The 20,360-nt window shown below is 40.6% G+C and overlaps 1 protein-coding gene across 5 annotated transcripts in view; it reads left to right on the forward strand.

Annotated features, from left to right (window-relative positions):
• Window positions 1–20,360, forward strand: part of DCLK2 (doublecortin like kinase 2) — a 378,330-nt gene that overhangs the window by 239,994 nt on the left and 117,976 nt on the right. For all 5 annotated transcript variants that reach the window (XR_014978130.1, XM_085641650.1, XM_085641651.1 and 2 more), the window contains one exon: window positions 1,750–1,847. Coding sequence is in view for 4 of the 5 variants with exons in the window: in XM_085641650.1 (XP_085497776.1) it covers window positions 1,750–1,847 (98 nt within the window). In the remaining variant the exon portion in view is untranslated. The remainder of the gene's footprint in view (window positions 1–1,749; window positions 1,848–20,360) is intronic.

Raw genomic sequence — 20,360 nt, forward strand, 5'->3', positions numbered from 1 at the left:
AAAAAGTTATTTTTCCCTCCAGTCTTTAATTATCCTAATGTTGTTAAAGGTTTTTTTTGGGGTGGAAATACATTATTTTTATAGTACAGTCAACCACTAAGGTACGTTTTAAATCCTGAGCCTGTACTTCCCCGGATAAAAAACACTTTAAAAATATACTACCTACTTGTATGGATAACATGAGATTCCTACAACTTGTAATCCTCACAGTCATATGGATCATTTCCCATAGACTGATTTACACACATACAATTTGTTGTCTCTGCATAATGTATGTATGACGTAAAGTGCTCTGACACCCTACACTGGTATGAGGAGCTCATTAAAAACAATGGAACACATGAAAGAGAGAGGTTAGTACCCTTCTATTTCAGACGCTTTGCAGTAGTTTCAAGACCTTAGTTTCTCGTTGCTCATATGGGTGTGTGGACTGCAATAATTTATTTTACTTGCAAGATAGTTTCACTCCTAAGTGTCACACATTTGGCCATTGAATGTCACTCAGAGTCACACTGAAACTATGAAAACGCCACACATAAGCAATCTCAAACCTTGGCAGCTATGCCCTATATAATATGTATTACTAACCTTCAAGGCCAAGAAACATTTGAGAGGATTGTACCACCTGCTAAACACCTTTCAGAAACAACCCTATGTCACAGCTGCATAATAGCCCATGCTTCACAACAGTTCCATGATGTACATGTTTGGATTTGTGTGACTGGGTGAATTGGAGCCAGTGGACGGACGTGGCTGCCACGCAGTGACACATTTGCTGGGATAGGGGAGCATTTGAGACTCGGACCAATGTGTGGGAAGGGAACACATTGCATTGGGTGTGTTGAATGCTTTGTGGAGCAGGATTTGAGGGTGGCTGCGCCCACCGTTGGAATTGTTCTGTTCTGGTGGTGGAGTGGGACACAGGCCGTTCGGCAAATGGGTCGGGCGGTGAGAGATGGGCCCAGACTATGGCGGGGTGTGGGATCCTTGGCACGGATCTCGATTGCCTCGGGCCTATACCGTGGATTCATTGGAGTGAGCTGGCTCGCGGACTCTGCCGCGGTGAGCATGTGCGTGATGGCATGGTTGATGGGCGGACCTCGGGAGAGCCAGTGGGACGCTCGTGCAGATCACAGTCAGGCAGACTGACGGATATGTTTGGAGGTATTTGGAAGAATCACACCGGTATGGTTGAGCAAGTGGCCCCGGGGTGCTGTGCGCGGCCCTCTGCGGCTGCGAGTTTAGATGGTTGGCACTTGCTTGCACTGGTTGGGGGACCGGTGTGAAGCTGGCATTCCGGTGATACATGTGAGAAATATTTGTGCCCGAGGTTTGACAGTGGGGTGAGATTCGAAATTCGAGTCGAGACTTGGTCTCGCACGGTCACGGGGCTGCGGATGCCATGGGCGGCAGTCTGTGGGATGGCCCCGGGCGCCACGGACTCTAGCTACGCCTCTGATGGGCAAAAGAGATACGTCTCTTTAGTTACAAAATTCGAGTGAAGAATACTAGTCCCAAGAATTGAGACAATGTGGCATTCTTATGAAGCCGGCAGGTGCTGAACAGATCACCACAAGATTGGCTTTTTCATTAATCTTCCTAAAGCAGATAAAAGACTTACACCTGATTGAAGTGAAAAATGCCACGTGGGTGAAGGGCTTTGGGATTCCTGTTTATGGTGAAAAGTATTGTTTGTAGAATAAATCCACGTGGTCCCGACCCTTTACCTTTCTTTATTGCTCCATTTAGTCAATGGTGGTACACCAAGCAGTCAGCTGTCCACACCGAAGTCCACCAAATCTTCCAGCTCCTCGCCCACTAGTCCAGGCAGCTTCCGTGGACTCAAGGTAAGGCATCTAACCTGTTCTATGGATGTCACTTCAATGATATCTAGATTCTAAAGGTATTGAAAAATGCTAGTGTTCTGTTGCTGTAAGGGAATTGTTTTATGGCGAGTTACTCTTGGTCCCTTTTGTCTTAGGCTGTATCTTAATGCATGGGAAAAACATTGGGACCTATTTAGAGATGAAGTCGAGAGTAGCTGTAAGACTGTTTTGACGAGCTTGTACAATGGGACCATTATATATGTGATTTGAAAATTTTGAATGGGTAAAAGACCAGAAATCTTGTTTCTTTGGCAAAAGTTTGAATAGTGTATATTCATGTAAAAGACTTTTATAAAAGTTTCATTTGTGGAGGATGGAAGTATCACTTTTTCTCGTCCCTTTTTCCACAGTGTATTTTAATCTTTTTTAGGTCAGGCTTTGAGACCACTTTAGTTTCGTAAAAAACTCATGAAATAAAAAAGTGTAAATAAAAATGCATACATTTCATACATCTTTACAGGGGATTTTGGTCCGCTCTCTTCATGCATTGGCCGGTTAAAATTGCTTTTTACATTTTACTTCTGCCCAGCACAACATACCGCATCGGGCAATCCTACTTTAGACCTTGCCACTCTTGCACCGCAAGTGACTGAATTCGGCATGATCACGATTGCACACCTGCCCAAAAAGAAGTGCAATTCTGTTCCTTGACTGGTGGGTTAAGTCTTTACTGTGCCAGTTGCTTTTTTTCTGATCTTGACTTTTTTTTTCAAGTTTTTTTACTTATCGTATGTTTAAACCTTAGGGTACATTAATTCAAAACTAGTTGTAGCTTCTCTTGTTGCGAAGAACAATATTTTCCTGTGATGTACATGAAAAATAAAAAAGGGTTTATATACCTGTTCCAGGTACACCTGCCTACTAGAAAGTAGATATACTGGTCTACTAAAAATGTATGTGATGGGTGAATTTATTTTTAAATCTAAAGCTTCTACTGTAAACAGTAGAACCCTGTTTAGGATGTACCATGCTTTACTTTTCCATTTCTTTTTGTGCTGCATGCTTGCAATAATTTATTTAAACTGTATCGATCGCACCAACTTGCCAAATCTTGACCTATTGGCTTTGCCAATGCTTAATAATTGAGAAAGACTGCAAATAGTATTTATCCATCTCAGTGAGATTACCGGCGAATATAAGAATTAGGGGTATGTTGTATTTTCTGACCCCCTCTGATTTGGTTATGGAATAAGTTAACTGAGCAATCTACATGGATAACACCATATTTACTAGTCGCTGTATTTATATTGTTACTGAAAACTTGTGTAAAGAGGTGTTTGTAGCCTTCACCCTTTAGTTTGCAGTAATCCTTGTTCCTGGCTTCTATTAACTGAATTTGATCTTGCAATAATTGATGAGAGGTCAAAACGGTACTTACAATAATGAAAAGCTGTATTTATTATTCATTTAAGTTTCAATACACAAAATGGGCTTTAAAAAAACGTATTTTGAAATATGTTCTACTGGATGTATGCATTCTATATTGAGAATTATAATTGGAAAAAGATGCACTTTTTGACATCAATGTGCATTCATTTAGTGACAATGTTTATAACTATTCATGTCTCCATTGTGGTTCTGCTTGAAAGATGTGTGGTAATTTCAGTCACAGAACTAGAACAACAAAAGAGCCCGTGGGTCTAAGGAGATCTACCTAGCGATAAAACCTAGAAACCAGTTTGCATATCCCAGTAGAGGATCCTATCTACAAGAACCAAGTCCCATCACCCACCGAGGTGGCATGTAATTTCAGTCACTACAGAGTCAAGTGCTGATAGTGAATGAGTAGTTTGTAGAGGCAGTAGTAGAGTAGTTTGAGATTACATGCAAGCCTTTTTTTTTTTACTTCAAACAAACCTTTACTTTTCATTTTAACTAATAGGATATGTGTAGAGGTTTTAGCTCTTTATGTCAATGAAAAGCTGGTCATCCTATATCGAATGGAAGATGGAAATTTGGCTGGAGAGTAGGAACAAGATGTGATTCCTTAAGTTCTAGCTACTAAACCCTTCATGCAGATATTCTCCTATAAGCCTCCTGGATAGGGATGGTGCATCACTAAGTAAAGAAAGCAAAACATCTGAGACACATTTGGACTAAAATAGCAAACTGAGGTGAGGATCTGTTTCAGGAGTTGACGATGGAGAGGGAATGAGGGGAGGCTTCAAGGAGTACCTCTGGAAAGTAAACAAAACAAGTCCAATGGCAGGAGGAAGCACGGGTGTAGGGCCAGAGATGAGGGTCGAGGAATAGAAAAGTGTTCCAAACGTGTAGTACCTAAAAAAAAAAGAGAGTAGAGACGGAAAAGGAGGTTTGTGATACAGTAAACTTTAGGAAAAATTATAGAAATTAAGCATATTATTTAGCTTGATTTTAGCAACTTGGTAAATTACATTTTTGTAGATAGTGCTTAGGCAAGAAGATGCATCGGAATGGTTTACGCAGGTTGTTTTTCCTTCTAAATCACGCAGAACCAAAAGGACAACATTGGCTATTAGTCAAGCGTGGCTAGAATACTGCCAAACCACATTGTTATTTGATTATTATTCACTGGCATTTGTACCTTCAAATTGACTGGATTATGTACTTTATTATGGAAATTGTGATATTAAGACTGTACTTTTATGTTTTTAAACAATCGCAATAAAGTTTTTGATTGATTAGTCAGAATATTACAAAACTCCTTCGGTATTTGGTCTCTTCGATAAACATGTTCACTTATACAAAGAAAGCTTAGAACGCCTCAACCTTTTGATATTTACACCTGTTTTAATATTGCCACCTTTAGTGATATTGTTTTGAGTTTGGTCACTGTATGTACGGTTACTCTTTCAGGCTTTAACAATGAATGTTGGTAAAGTCTTTTATCTCAAATGAATTAAGATTTGTTTTTCAGTGAATAATCCTTATTTGGTTTGTCTGGGATTTATCGGATCGGAAGTAGATAGGCAAAAGACCAAATTTGTCAAGAGCAAATTTGAATGTAAAGTGTTGGAGTTTGATCTCCTGGTTGTTCTATAAACCCAGTAAAACTTTGGCAAATGGAGATAAATCAAAGCAGGTTTGTTCTGCCAAATATTAGATTGGTCTGTCCAGAAGTGTATTTTAGGTGTTCTTTCTCTTAAGTGGCTGTTGTGAAGATCTCAGAATGATATAAAAATATAATATATTCCTGCTAATTCAATTTTGTGGTTAGGCTTACCTTACTTAGTGACTTGTCATGCGTTCTGTTTTCTGCTCTTGAACGTAGATTTTCATTAAAATTATCTTTTCTATACTTAATTGATGTCTGTCCTTACTGAGTGCTAATTGTTCCTAAAAGCTATGTTTACACGATTGGATTGATGTTTTGTGCCTCTTGAAAATTAGAATACATGCATTGTTTATGGTTCACAAGATTTTAGCAGTTATATCTTGTGAAATTAGATGAAAATATTTTGTGCTAGGAAACAACAGCCAACATTTGCAGTGTGACTTTTTTTTTTACTTACTAATTGGAACAATGTGTTTGCCTTTGAAAACTGAATTCTGAGAAAAATATTCACATCTAAATGTAGGTGGGTGAGAATACCCAGAGAGAGCGATGTAGTGTGTGGCGAACGCCAGGCAGGAGTAACCGTACCAGTAACCCAGGCGTGATCGATGTTCCAAAACAGATGATGATTTTGACCTCACAGAAATTAAGTAGTGTGACCACATTCTGAAAACCAAAAACCGGGACAATCTACAAACCTAGAATTAGGACTACATTTTTGCATCGACCCAGGGTCGCACAGAATGACACATTTCGCAGAGTTCACCAACATAGAAAACTCAGACAGTGAGACAATATGGATAATTTAAAGCAACTTTACACACAGTATAATGGGTGCTTGTTCATGTATTTATGCAGTTTGTTTTGAAATGTAAAGTTGGTTTAAATGAAGGCAATATTTAGCTTCTTTTAGCAGTTTGGCCATATTGGGTGAGAAACCACTTAGTAATGATATAGGAGAGGCTAAAGGTTACTTTGTTTTCTATATACGTTCAAACGGTGTAGGAAAGTGCCCTTTTGTAGGGTCACTCCCCCACTTTTTGCTGCAAATGCTGATGGGTATGACTCGGATAGTACACTGGAGTCTGCTGCACAAAACCCAGTGCTTGTACTCACTCCCAAAACACAGCCAAGACCTGATTCTGACCTCCTGCCAGGCAGTGTGATCACTCCCAGGAGTCTGAAACAAACGTTTGGGCAGGAAGGAAGTCACACCTCTCTCCTCCCTAGCAAGCTAGTGATGTTGCTCATCAAGGCGGTGAGCTTCAAAAGCTGCACCGCCTCTAACATTAATCAGGGCTGACTCCAAGTGGAGGAAACAGCCCTCCCCAGGCACATTTGCACCCAGGCAGGTGGGGAATTAGCACTGCAAGGAGGTGTACCCCCCCAGAAGGCTAGCCACACCTCCAAGGTTAGCAACCTGGTCTGTACACTACAATTTGATTTTTGCCATCTTTAGGAGTGGCAGAATGGAAGGTTCTAGGTAGAAAAGGTGGCCCAAACCCCCATGTGTGGTCACCTCTTAGGCAGACTAGCTGTGGGACTAACTGGCCCTTGGCTCCTAACTCCCCTAAATCTAGGATTTAAGGGACCCCTCTGACATCAGAGCTTTAGTTCTGAACGACCTGCATCACAGAAGACAGAAGAGCCCCGCACCAACAAGACTTGCCCAAAGCAATAGCGGGATACCCTGCACCTATGGCAATGTTCTTGGAACTGCCTTACTGAGACTCTTACTAGGCTATCTCTTGGTTCCCCTGCCAGAGGGGCCCTGTGGAAGCCTAAAACACACTGGGACACCCCTGGACTAGTGGCACTAGTCCCCTGCAACCTGAAGGATCCGAAGAATCTGATCATCAGGCCCTCAGAGGAATCGCCCAAATCCAGATTGTCTAGTGCATTGGTGAAACTGCAGTCCTGCCTTCCACGAAGTTACAAATACAAAAAAAACAATTGAGGGACAGAATGCTGCACAATATTAAACATTCACCCCAGTACAATGATCTGGGCCTAAACCCATAGTTTTTTGCTTCCCACGCAATTCCAGTTAAACCCAGACATATGCAAATCAGTCTTGACCCTTCTCCCCATGGGAACAGTCCAGCCCGAACAGCCAGGCCAGGCCAGGACCTCCCTGGACCAGAAACGAGCATCCTGGGACCGGTTTTGGGGTTTCACCCCTCATCAACCAGGCTAGCTTGATTCAAGTGCCATGGAGAGCATGAGACCCACGTCTGGGCGTACCCGTTCCCACAAAGTTACAAGCAGCTACCGCGTCCCCCTAGGCCACTGGAGGTCGAAGTTACTTTCTGCACAGCTTATCTCTGCCAAGGCTTGTTGGTTGCCAGTCCGGCAACCAACTCCCTTTACTGAGTGCTGCATTAAGAGGGAATTTCATCTGACCTTTGACTGACATTGGCAGCCACACTGTTGCCTTTTTGCTTCTTTGTCCCCCCTAGCATCCTCTCAGTGGTAGAAGCCGCTCTCCCACAGCTCAGGCAGAACTGTACATTGGGACATTTAGCTTCATATTCTTCCCTGAGGGCTAACATTTCTCCGTGTGGAGGAGCCGCTTCCGATGCACAGCCTAACAAATGTTGAGGGGATGACTACAACTGCCCCCCCCCCCCCCCCATGACAATTACATTATATCAACCTATTTTTAGGAATAACCTTTTGAATGTTTCCAGGGTGGAAATGACCTTGCAAAATGTTTGTGAATACCCACATACTGGTACATTAATAGTTTTTGGCTGCACATATATGTTTCATGCTTCTCTAATACCTCCCTGCAATGGTCTCTGTCCAACCCATAAACAGTACACCAGTTGTCTCCCAATAACATGACATAGAGGCTAAAAATATATAAAAGACTAAGAAGATGAGCGCCGTGAAAATTCCTACAGGCGCTATGTTTGCACATAGAACCTTTAGCTGCACATCTTCTGCAAGAGCACACCTCACATTTTGGACACATTTATACATGCCAGTTTTCACGCACGAGATCAGTTCCTCCTCGTTATTCCTTCTACTGCATTTGTGGAAAGTGAAACGACACAATGCTGACTGCAGGGACATGGCCCTTCATGGTAATGTGGTAACTAGTCTCCAGCCGCTCATCCTGCTTTGCTGTGAATAAGGTACAATAGGCCACGACCAGTGCAAAGGTAGTGTGACTGTGTGCCATAGTGGGGGTTTGTGATGAGGATACCCTGGTTTCAGGCTCCAGGATGAGTAGGCCTCAGAAGTGCTGAACACAAACGACAGTACATGCCCATTAGAAGTTTATGCTCAATCAACTAGCGTTTCTTTCTGTGGCTCGGCTGAAGAAAGCCCGCTTGCAGCTGTAGGTTCTGCTACCGAGGTAAAATAATTGGTGCATGTAGCATGCGCGTGTTAAAAAATGCACCACATTAGACTAGATAGTGTTTCCAAGATGTCAGGTCAATGAGGACATTTTTTTTAATACAATTTTCTAGTGGGGAATTAGGGAAGTCGCAAAGTAAATATATAACAGACTTTTTGGATATTGCATTTAAAGATTTTGTGTTTAAACTAAAAAAGATATATATTTGAATACATTGTTTTGAGAAATCATTACCCAAGTGGTCTTAAAAATTAAATGTCGGTTTTCATAGTCTTGTTTCTCCAACTAACCATTCATTTCTTGTGCAAGCTTCTCGATCTAGTATGTAATGACCCCCTAAGCTCAGTGCTGCGTGGACTCACTCTTCCAGATACTTGAACTAACATTGATTTTGTTTATACTATAAAGACTTGGACTGATAAATGTAATGTCCTCCATTATAATTATCTGGTTTATTGGTTGGCTGCATCCATTCCGTAAATTGGAAAACCCGTCAAGGATTACCGTGCCGCAGGCAGAATTAGTGTGGTGCTGTATGTACGCATCAGCCTTTTTTGCAATCTACCGCAGTGCTCTGGCGGGAATGTCGCTGAGAGGCAAACGTAGGACCTCTGACATCAACAGATACCTGCTAAATACCAGGCATGTTCCTTTAAATGTCTCCTAGAGCATAATGCCCCTTGTTTAGCAGTTTACTATCGTACAGTGCTCCCCATTAATATTGATGAAGGCCTGGGAATGGAGTTCCATTAATACAGAGCCTCCAGGCTACACTAATGCATGCAGCGCTTCTCTCACATTGAGTGCCAAGAAGTCTCCTTGAGATTTATGGATCCTGCAAGTCCCCTGAACATGCCCCCATCACACAGCCAGTGTCCTGCCAACTTCCCTTGTCTCATTGAAGAGCACAGCAGACAGATCTGTGGGGGGATGTCATGTGGAGCAACAGATCAAATGTTTGTCATGCTGAGGATAATTGTTACTCTACAGGGGTATTAAAGAGTGCAATTCTGCTGGAGAGAGTGAAAAGGATACTGGCAATGTAATATCTAGTTGAAAATCTACCGCGTAAGCTGGACTTTGGAGACCCTAAGCTTGTTCTGTGACTTTTCTTCAGGATGAAGAATTCATGTTTCAGTAAAGCTTTTTAAACCATGGCGTGATTGAGTGCAAGCGCCATGTTTCAGGTTCCTTTCCTTTCTTAATAGGATAAGATTCCCTGCTTCCATGTCTTTGGCCAACTACCTGGAAGATGGGGGTTTCCTTGTATTTTTCACCACAAAATGTAATGATACTAAAATAGCCCAAGAAGAGTTTAAGCCAACTTTACCTGCCGCATGCTTTCCGTAAACAATACAGCATTTGGTTCAGGAAACAACAAAATGTATTTGGTCAAAATATTCTGTGATACCATGGCAGAGCATGTTGTTGATATCATTCTGTATAAAAAAATTGCAAAAGTGCTTCTCTCAGTGACTGAGTTCTGTGGCATTTGTATGCGCTGGCCACCTTACTTCTGGCTTAAACACTGGAGTAAATCATCTTAGAAAAATAAATAATTCAAGAGAATTATGCCTTAAAATCTACGAGTGCTTTCATTGCACTGATTTGTTGCTCAATTTTAAAGCTGAAATTAAATCTGCAGTATGCCCGATTCTGAATAGTGCAGCCATAAACTTGGCGATAGAACATTGTTTGGGTAGATTTTACGCAAAAATAAAATTTCTTTTTATTATTGCATTATTAGATATTGAAATATTCATGTGCTAACATTAACTCCTGTAGAAATTAAGCTAAAAGTACACGAGAAAGAATGAAGTGTGTTTAAACACATTGAAAACTTATCACCGTGACCAATTGCCAGCTACCAAAAACAAAATATGTTGTTTTCGGTATATTTTAAAAATGGTAGATCAGATTTTAATACGAAGTGTGGCCTACAAAAAATTAATTTAAAAAATGTTTTAATGCTGCCCTCATTTTGAGGGGATCTTCTGCGGGACAATAGAATGATGAAATATGATTAGTGAACCTAATGTTCTTGCAAGAGAGTATGTCCACTTTGGAAAACCGAAGAGTATTAGGAGAAATACTAAAAACTGTGTGTTTTGCAGTCTGAAGAAATTTGTCTTAAAATGTTTTATAATATAGAAAAATGTGTTATCTTAGTCCATCACTACAAGGTGTAGGTAGAGAAAAGGTTTATTGTGCTTAGACGAACTGACAAGTATCCAGGAGTAATACGTGTGTGTGTTGCAGATTGCTTATTAGCTAAACGTCATGAAAGTTTAGACTTTTATTTCGTGAACAAGAGGAAAGCAAATATTAATTTAGTTATAAAGGACTTGGTCAAGAAAAATGGAAATTTCATTTACTACTACTTCCATTTAAGCTTGGTGAACAGTCTGTATGTCATGTATGCGGAAATGAAATGTAGCTATTAACAAATTATTCAGTGACGGTTGCACTTAGGTTAAAAAATAAATGAACATCAATCTTTTAGCAAGGCCATGCTAAACTGGTGTCTTTCCCAGAACAATAGAAGCAGGATAAGTCTCCCTTTCATAAAATTGCTTGCCTTCTATTTTCCATGACACAGCATTCCTTACCAAAATGGCAGCTGTGTTGGAGTGAGTTAGATACCATCTAATTTACCAAAGGCACATCAAGGCTCTCCGGAAAAAAATAGGTCTAACCATTGAACGATTTAGGGTCAAGGAAAGAGGGCAGACGGTTGATCTGCGGCAGGTCTGATCAGACTTTTTGAAAGGGCACTAGATTAAGTTCTAATATTGCTGTTTGTAGAGTGCCAATCAAGCTGTATTTTGAGACATGACCTGGATAGGCTCTCCTAGCTGTTAGTTTCCCTTTGCGATTGTAAGAAGAGACTGGGCACTACGCCCTGTAACAAATTGGCTTCTCCCTGGCAAATACCAATAGCTTAAATCTGAGCATTCAAATTAATACACTGATCTGTTGATGTCACCAAATAAATGTTTTCTAATTAGTATCCCACCACTGGTGTGTAAATATAAAGAAGTGAAATCTGTATCTTTAAAATATTGTATAAGTTCTGTTTGTGTCACCAACAAAGTTGCTGTACAAATTGCTACCCATTCTTTTTTAGTGTACTGTACAACCATAAAAAATATACGTGTCTTAAAAATGGCGTGGGTTCTGCTCATTTCCGCATCTGAATTACTGTGTGTGTGTTCTGGTATTTTTCTGTAAATGTCCAGTACTCTAGTGCCCCGATTTCTAGGCCAACAATAGATAAATGCCGATAAATGTATGGTCAATACACTTGTCATCGATAGAGAATGAGGACTGCAGTAGCACAGCGGCATTGGAGCCTTATTCCATTCCCTAATCAAAATGAACTTACTCAAAGGTTTGATTACTGTAATTGCATTTATATACCACTTACTACGCCTGGCTAGACGTTGAAGTGCTGTATGGCGAGTAGCATGCTACTCCGGAACCCAAGGTTAGTAGTTAGTCCAGTGATAACTGTTAGTTATTAGGATTAGTCACATGCTCTCAAGGAAAACACAAGCCATGCATTTACTCCAGTTTCTTCGCTGTAGATGAAATTAATCGGAGTTAGATGTGATCATTAGAGGGGACTATATGATTTCATGCAAAATTGATTGTGAGATGAATGGCTTGGCTAACAGAATGTAGGTATTGTTAGGTTGCAGGGATAGGGGCTTTAAATGGAGAGGCTGGGACCTATGAACTTAGGTATGGGCTGTTTGCAGAAATGCAATAATGGAGATTAAGGCCGGCAAGCATTAGTCTGAGGGAAGGCTATACTAAGGTGGATATGTGAAGAAGATGAAAGGTAAGGAGGAGAGGACATAGATGCAAGCAGATGAATCTATCAAGACTTAAGTAAGATAAGACCTGAAATGCCATTAAAGTTAATGGAATTATACAATGTAAAGACGTGGTGAACGATGTATGCTGCAATGTTAAGTTTGCTGTCTTTCCTTCTCCAACAGACTGTGGTCACTTTGAAAATCATAACCATTTTCTTAAATAAAATCCCAATCTTGTTTTGACATGTTATATATAAGCAAATTGATGTAGGAGTTTATAGAAGTCTCCCAGCCATCTAATTGCTTGGATTCCTTTAAATTGAAGTGTATTGTTGATATTGTTTATACAGTAAGTATTCAAATTTGTGAAAGTTGCAACACCCCTGATTCATCTAATTAATACGCTTCCTAGTGATTATGGGTGAATGATCTGTTTATACTGATCTTCCCCCAACATCATTGCAACATTAAACAGGCAAGCTTGCAATTTAACCCGCTGGCTTTGTTCGATTGGCAGACAGTTCCTTGCCTGGAGCAAAAATATTTTGTAAAAAAAGAGGAAAAAAAAACCAACAACTTGACTATCAATGAAAAGTCACAAGCACGGGGAGAACTTTCACCCTCAATCTACTAGAAAGAACTTTTGCTGCTAAATTTGAGGAGGCTGTCCGCAATACTTCTTGCAATCTCTTTATAGACAACATGCATAAATAGATTCTTTTTGCTCCATAAAAGAGGCAAGATGTAATTGGAGAATTTCTCAACATAGTTTTATCAATAAATTTACCTTACGATGTTAATCTCACAAAATACTTTATATTGACTTAACTTACTGCCTCATTCCAACGCTTTAATCAAAATTAGTTTATAGAAAGTTCTCTTGATTTGAGAAAATTTCATCCAGCAGATATGTTGAAATAGATTTTTGCATAGTTTTACAGCTATGTCACGACTGAACTCTGAACAAATTAGGAATTGAATGCAGTAGTTCTCATGGATGCTCAAAATGAAGGCCTGATAACCCTGTCTAATTGGCCAATGTACTCTTTGATAATAAAAGAACAAGGATGAGCAAATATTTGTGAGGGGGCGGGTGACCTTAATGATCTCATGGTTTAAACAGTTTAATAAACATTTTTTTAACTGATTTTATTAGTTTTTGCAAGTTGACGTATTCGGTGGATACAGTATTCTTACAAAATTATGCGCTGGATCTGCCAATTTTTATAATTTTACGCTCACGGTGTTTGGTACATTCACTTTGTATCACATAGTAATCGTAGCTGAGCATGACATAACAGCTGAGGTGGCTGTCTGAGACCTTTCTTCCGACTGCCATAGTATATTCTATCTGAGAGGTATTATAAAAACAGTAAATTAACAACTTTTCCCCCTCCCCCCCCTGCTGACGGGCACAGAGCCGGCGATCAAGTATTGACTCACCACCACATTTTAGGCTATCCTTATGGTTGCATGAGTCACGATCTATAGTGGGGCAGAGTGCTTGGAGGCACCAATTCCTTGGTGTATTTGGTTTGGGCTGAGAGCAAGTATGTCGGTGTTATAGTGTGGCAGTAGTCAGAGAGGTAGGGAAGTACTGCAGGGTAAGGCTTGTGGGGGGGTCACTATATCAGTTGTGAAGGTCCCGAGTATTCTAGTGTTGCTACTATTGGGAATTCAGTGTGTCTAATGTTTTGAAGGTTTGAAATAAGATATCCCAGCCCATAGCTATGAGCCTCTTCCAACGTCCTCTACGCTCTTCTCTGCAAATGGCTGCACTTTCCGCTAGACCCCATTTTTTGACTTCTTCCATCCAAGACTTTATCTTGGGGGGTATTGGTGATTTCCATCTCCTCGTGATACCTCTCTTCACTGGGATAAGAGCTAAGTCTGAAAATTTGTTCTGCACTTCTTGTCCCTTCCGCCGCATGTAGAGGCCTGCGGACTGCCAACCTAGTTCTCCCACCACCACTCCCAGGTTTGCTATGACCTTTTCCCAATAATCTCGGAGGCCGTTGTAGGACCATAACATGTGGATTAAGTCTGCGTCTTACTCTTCACATCAAGTGGACGGCGCCGTGATACTGGGGTATATGGAATGTAACTTGTGTGGTGTTAGGTATGCACGCTGGATTATCATATATTGTATGAATTTAAAACGTGTTATGAGAGTCTCGCTTGGGGTGTTCTAGAATTGTTTTCCATTCTTTGTCTGACAGTGGTTTGTTAATGTAGTGTTCCAAATCCAGTTGAATAAACTAATTAAGAAAAAATATGTTCCTTTGAGCAAAGAAAACTTAAATCTTGTAAAAATATTTTGTGTAATAAACTAGTGTGATGTATACTATCTGCATGGACTCTCAATTGAACCTGATCCTTAGATTTTACTCTATTAAAGTTCACCACTACAGTGATGTGGTGCTTGTTCACAATGCAAGTTTAAAGGCACAGTTTATTTATTCAAACAGAATAGACGAACATGGACCCTGCAGATTTCTATTAACTGCAATTTGGAAAATGTGATGTACATCAGTAAATGTCATTGTAATTTGTTCTATGTGAGAAAAAGAAGTAGAGAATTCAGGCAGTTGTTAGCAACTATTCTTCATACATATATTGGGAATCCAAAGGCTGCCTACTAGAGCAAAAAAATCTGAATTGAGAACCAGCATGCAGATGAGCAGCTATTCTGTCATTACTGAAAAAGTGAGATGGAGCGCGAGTTGTGGGGTCCAGACACAAAGCCCATACGTTTTTGAAGACAAAAATATCCGTCCGGCAATCCAGATAGAAAATGCTCTAAATATGAGGAGATTGATGAGAACACATTACATTCCAAGAAGTAATTATTCTGAAGGTTTTTAAAACTCCTAGTCTGGCCCATTACTCTTACAGATCTTTTTGTTTAGTATTCATTTTTCCCCGAGCAGCTTATTTTTATCTGCGATTATAAAGACTAATAACAAAACAATGTGACAGAATAGATCATGAAAATATCATAATTGCTTTCAGATCTTGGATGTGCTAATGCAATTCTTCGTAGTGAATTTGCCACTTTTTTAACAAATATTTTTACTTCTCTATTATTTACAAAGTCTCGCGAGGTCATGCTATGGTGAAGTTTGGATAAATCGTGTTTTTAAAAAAAGTCCTCCACGCTAAAACATTACTTCTCCAGTAAAAGACCCCAAATTTGAAATGGTTTCCCACCACCTATCAAAAAGATATGATTCAAAAATGAGAGACATCAAACCCACTCGAAACTAACTTGAACGTCTCATATGATAGCCTAGGTCCACTAGGAATGAGGACCAATCGTCTCCTGATGCCTGTAAAGTTTCAAACATGCCTGCACTGTATTAGATGAGAATCCTGAATTTATTTTCATCTCAGTATGAAGATCTGGAAATGGTACTTCTGTATCACTCACTGGTGTAATGTCACACACTTGAAAATACTCTAATCTCTGATGCCTCTCACACCAACATACTGTGATGCGATTTCACCCAGCTAATGTGTGGACTCTAATCTACTGCTCCATAATCTGCGCAGTTGTAAAATGCTCCAGCACACTTACTTTCGTGTTCTGTCACAGTATAGTACGAATTCAATTAATAATTTTACACTTAAATAATAGATTTGGTAAATCATATTAAAATTACAGAGCATGCTGTAAAATTATGAGGCTTAAGAGACAAGGTTCAAGTGTTTTAAACGTCTGTATGTGGTGCAAGCAGCATCAATATGCACACATTTGTTCCACATATAGTATATGTTCACCTGAAGAATCTGAAGAAAAGTTGACTTTTCTCTTATCCCCCAAATCTGACTAAGCCAGAGAGAACATTTCTCAGGCTTCCGGGTAGACAGGTGATAATTGTATTAACTGCTTTAAACTCAGTCAGTCATTCATCCAATACCATAGTCGATAATAGCATCTCTCCTGGGGTAGGTCAGGTCAGCTGGTGGTGTTGTTTAAGGCTCGCTTAGTGATCTTGCTATACAAGATGCACATGTTCCTTGTTTTTAAAATATGAAAATCAACCATAATGAAATTGTAAACCAAAGATGACCACAAATATCCTAATATTTAACAATCTTGCATCCCCTCCTAAAATTGCTACTCCACACGTGAGGGTTCACAGAGGTCACATGAAATAATAAAAGACCAGAAATGATCGCATTATATAGGCCTGCGGCACAGAAATGTCATTCCTCCTTAACACACGACTTGTTCAGTTTTCATGCAGCTCACAGAAACTGATCATATTTATCCTGGTGTCCAGGGACTTGTAATGGTCTTGATGGATCCACAATACCAGCAAAATGGCAATGTAGTCAAACATAAACATAGAAGTTGCTTAGACCAACTATTAGTAAAGAATTATTCCATGCTTGAATATATGTAATAGCGAGGAGTCTTAACACCACTATTCTTGAATACCCCAGAGGGTTGACTCCCTGAAATTAGTGATTTACTTGCACAACGTGGACATATATGTGCATACGCATCTGTCAATCAAACATTCTGTAACTTTAGGGAGGGGAGTTTGTTTTAATACTTCATGTACATCTTGGTTCACTATGCAGCCTGAATCCTTCTCCCAAGGTTACAACAGCTTAATGTTCTCCTCATTCATGGTGTATATCTCCTACCCTTTAGGGAAGTAACGCAAAGTTTCTGCCTCCGATTCCAGCCTTCGTCCTAATAAAAGGTCAACACTGATGGCTGCTTATATCTCGGAGAGTAGCAGTTTGGTTCCTGCCATCTGGCCAATCAAACGTGTCCTCAAACATTTACAGAGAACCACTCAATTAAAAATTAATTTCTTTCGGGTGTTCACAGATCCATGAAAACGAGCTACAATGGGAGCTATAATTCTCGAGATGCAGACTGAAAACGAGTAAACTGTGTATAATCAGATACTGTGGTTGAGTTCTGGCTTCTTCAGGTGGCTAGGAAACAGGATATATTGGGAGTGCAGGTAGCCTCTTATCTTTGACGAGTGTAGCTTTGATCATGCCCTTGGATGAAGTGTCTGTTCAAGTGTTGCTTCTCTCAGGCCACTGACTGACCTGCTTGAACTTGTTTAGTCCAGAAAAGATAATAACAAAATAATCATTCTGCTGTATTCAACCAAGCACACACACCTCGCTTTACAATGGATTCTGTAGTGACGGGCAAAGTAAGGGATTGGGAAAGGGCAGAGACAACACCTCTGGCTACCACTGAATCCTATGGGCCACCATAAAACACAGGGGCTTTGTTCGTACAGGGTTGACCCCAACCATGGGTACTATACTTCTCATATATACAAGCACTACTCATTCTCACCACATACAGTCGGGGCATTCAGGGGCCCACTCATAATGCACTGCATTGATTTACATGGGGCGAGACAGCAAGTGGGCTCTCCTTTTGAATGTAGGTGCAAAGGTCCGTATGCCACGACAACTAATCTGCTGCCACCAACCATTGGTAGTGTCATGGTGTGGTCATTACCGTGTTCACCCATGTTAATATGTACCCCTGTTGCCCAACAAAGTCTAGTATTCTGTTGGTGTGAAGCCAGCAAAATCATGAAGACCGTCTGTTGGAATCCGCTCATGACACCGGTCTGCTGCACAGGAAAATGTACTGAGCCGGTCAAAATGATAGTGAGGAGCAGGAAATTACATAGACCCCACCGGCCACTTTCAACCTTATGAAAAATATTCCCTTTTTTTTTTTTTTTTGTTTACAGTAAATATATTCTCAAGGCGGCTGCATCAAACAAATATACACAACTGTATGTCAACAAACATATCATTAACCTCTTCAGTGCCCATGACAAGATAGTCTCGTCATGGAGCATAGTCGCGCTGTGCCCATGACGAGACTATCTCGTCATGAACCCCACCCACTAATAAAACTCCCGGCACAGGAGGGGGAAAGGGCGTGGCACAGAAGGGGTTAATGAAAGGTCTAAAAGCAAACATACTGGAAAAAAGGATATCGTGACCTGCTTTTTCCACTGTTTTTTATCCTTCCCTCCCAGAGTGCATTTTGCTTCTGCCACAAACCCTACTCCGAGCACTTCACTTCCTCCCTGGCCCTCCCCCTTTTTCACATGTCCTTCTGCATCTGACAGAAGTATGCAACACAAAACACCTTTCCATTAATAAATGGCCAAAAATATTGGGTCAGTCAGTGCTTGTTTAAATTCAGTTGATCAAAGATTCTGTGTCACAAATTGAGCAGTATCACGTGAGTCCCGCAATCTGGCTTCCAAGACATCAGGTCTTTGTTAATATTTTATGCCACTCTAAAAAAGAAAAAGCCCTCTCCACTAGCCCTGTTCCCTTTTTGGCAGGGGAGCTTAATTACTGGAATTGTTCTGTGCCGCAGTCTGACTCTACACCCAGCGCTTCTTCTTTGCCCCCTTTGTTCCATCTGTGACTGGACTTATTAAAAGGGTATATTTCAGTTATGCCTGCAAACGGCAAATCCCAGTGCTCGCCAGTGAGAAAAGCCAGGAACAGTGTCCACGGTCTCTATGCCAAACTATTGTTTAAGGTCCAGTTGGGATCATGATTTGGGATGATCCAAATATGTGTTTATTAGTAGTCCGCATTCTCTTAATCTTGAAGTACTAGTACGGATGTCCAGTTTACAGAGCTTCCTACTCTAAAACAGCGGTAGCCATAAAGTAGGTCCTAACAGCAATCACCTTAGACAAACCATGCAGCCAGCGGCCACATCATTTGTTTTCATTTGTATTTATTTTATTGTTTTAGTCTAAATTAACAACCTAAGCAACCAATTACTTTTACATAGACAGGCTTCTCTTGACCCAAAGGTAAACTCTGTATTTATAAAGGTTGCTCCTTTATGCCAGCTAAACTATCTGCTGATTATAGTTACTAGGCCTGGACAGAGTTCACCGAGTTCCGCTATGTCACAAAAAAAAACACTGCCGAGTTCCGCAAGTGGTGGAGTGCAGCGTGAACTGCAGTGTGCACGGATCTTCTGGTCACTCGAGTAGAAATTCTACCCGAACAGCAGCTCCTGCTCGCCAACTTACCGTTGGCGATCACGAGCGGGTAAAAAACTCTGCTGCACTACGCGGAGCAGAGTTTTCTGCACTCCTCTAGCTCCGCAGAGTGCAGAAAACTTCACGAGCGGAGTTCACCGCCAAGGCCTAAATTAGTTACCAATTCTTTAAGCTATTCCTTGAGTGTGCTTTGACTCCTCCCAGAGGAGTATCACGCTCTCACCTAATGCTATTGACTATTTGGTACATCATTCCGTCTTCTAAGAAGTGCTTACACCTGAATGCTAGACAGAACATTTGCTATCAGAAAAGCACATTCAATCATCATGTGCTTTTTATGTCCTTTATGCGTTCTATACTGAAAGCAATCCCTTTTAGCTACTTTTTTCCCAGCACTAGCAAAGACAATAGGCCAGGCATTAACCAAGGACATTAAGCGAAGCCAGTAGGCCAGGGAGAGGATGTGGCCTTACTGCAAGAGTGGTCGACCTCGACGCTGGGGAACCAGGTTCGAGTCTCAGTAGGGACGCTCATCATCCTGTGATTCTGGGCAAATCACTTAATCTCCCCGTGCCTAACAACAACAAAAAATGAATTTGTCTGTAATGCAACTGGTGCTCATGTAAGGCTCTCTTATACCTTCGTGTCAAGTTTGCGCTATATAAAACACAGGGTAAAAATAAATGTACGTGGTAAACCGTTTATATGCATGCAATGGCTATAAGCAGCACGTGTAGTTGCCTATATTTACATCCATTGGCAAATTAAAGCCAGTTCTAATGCTTTTGCCAATGCACGCATTTAATTTCGCATGAGGCTGGAAGACAAGAATATTCGCCAGCTCTAAACAGTTTCCTTTTTAGCCTGTGCTGACATTAATAATGCATTGCAAGGCTGAAAGCAGAACAGAAAGGATCCATTTTGCGGAATTTGAAGGCATTGTTGAGAGAAAGGACTCTTCAGTAGCTGTTATTCCTCATGTGAGCATTAATACATACAGATATAGCACGGCTATGTGATGAGGAATATGTAATGGAGGCTAATGTTGTAACTGTTCTATGTTATCAACCACAACACTGCATCTATGAACCAATGTATTTAGTTTTATTTTCATGAATAGCATATGGCCCATGTCGTCTTATTGGCTCTTTCACACAATTGTTTGTGTTCCTTCGTAAAGAGACAGCTCAAAATAAGATTCAACAAGTTTAAAGCTTA

Source organism: Triturus cristatus, chromosome 2_2 (genome assembly GCF_964204655.1).
Source record: "Triturus cristatus chromosome 2_2, aTriCri1.1, whole genome shotgun sequence".
Taxonomy (NCBI): domain Eukaryota; kingdom Metazoa; phylum Chordata; class Amphibia; order Caudata; family Salamandridae; genus Triturus; species Triturus cristatus.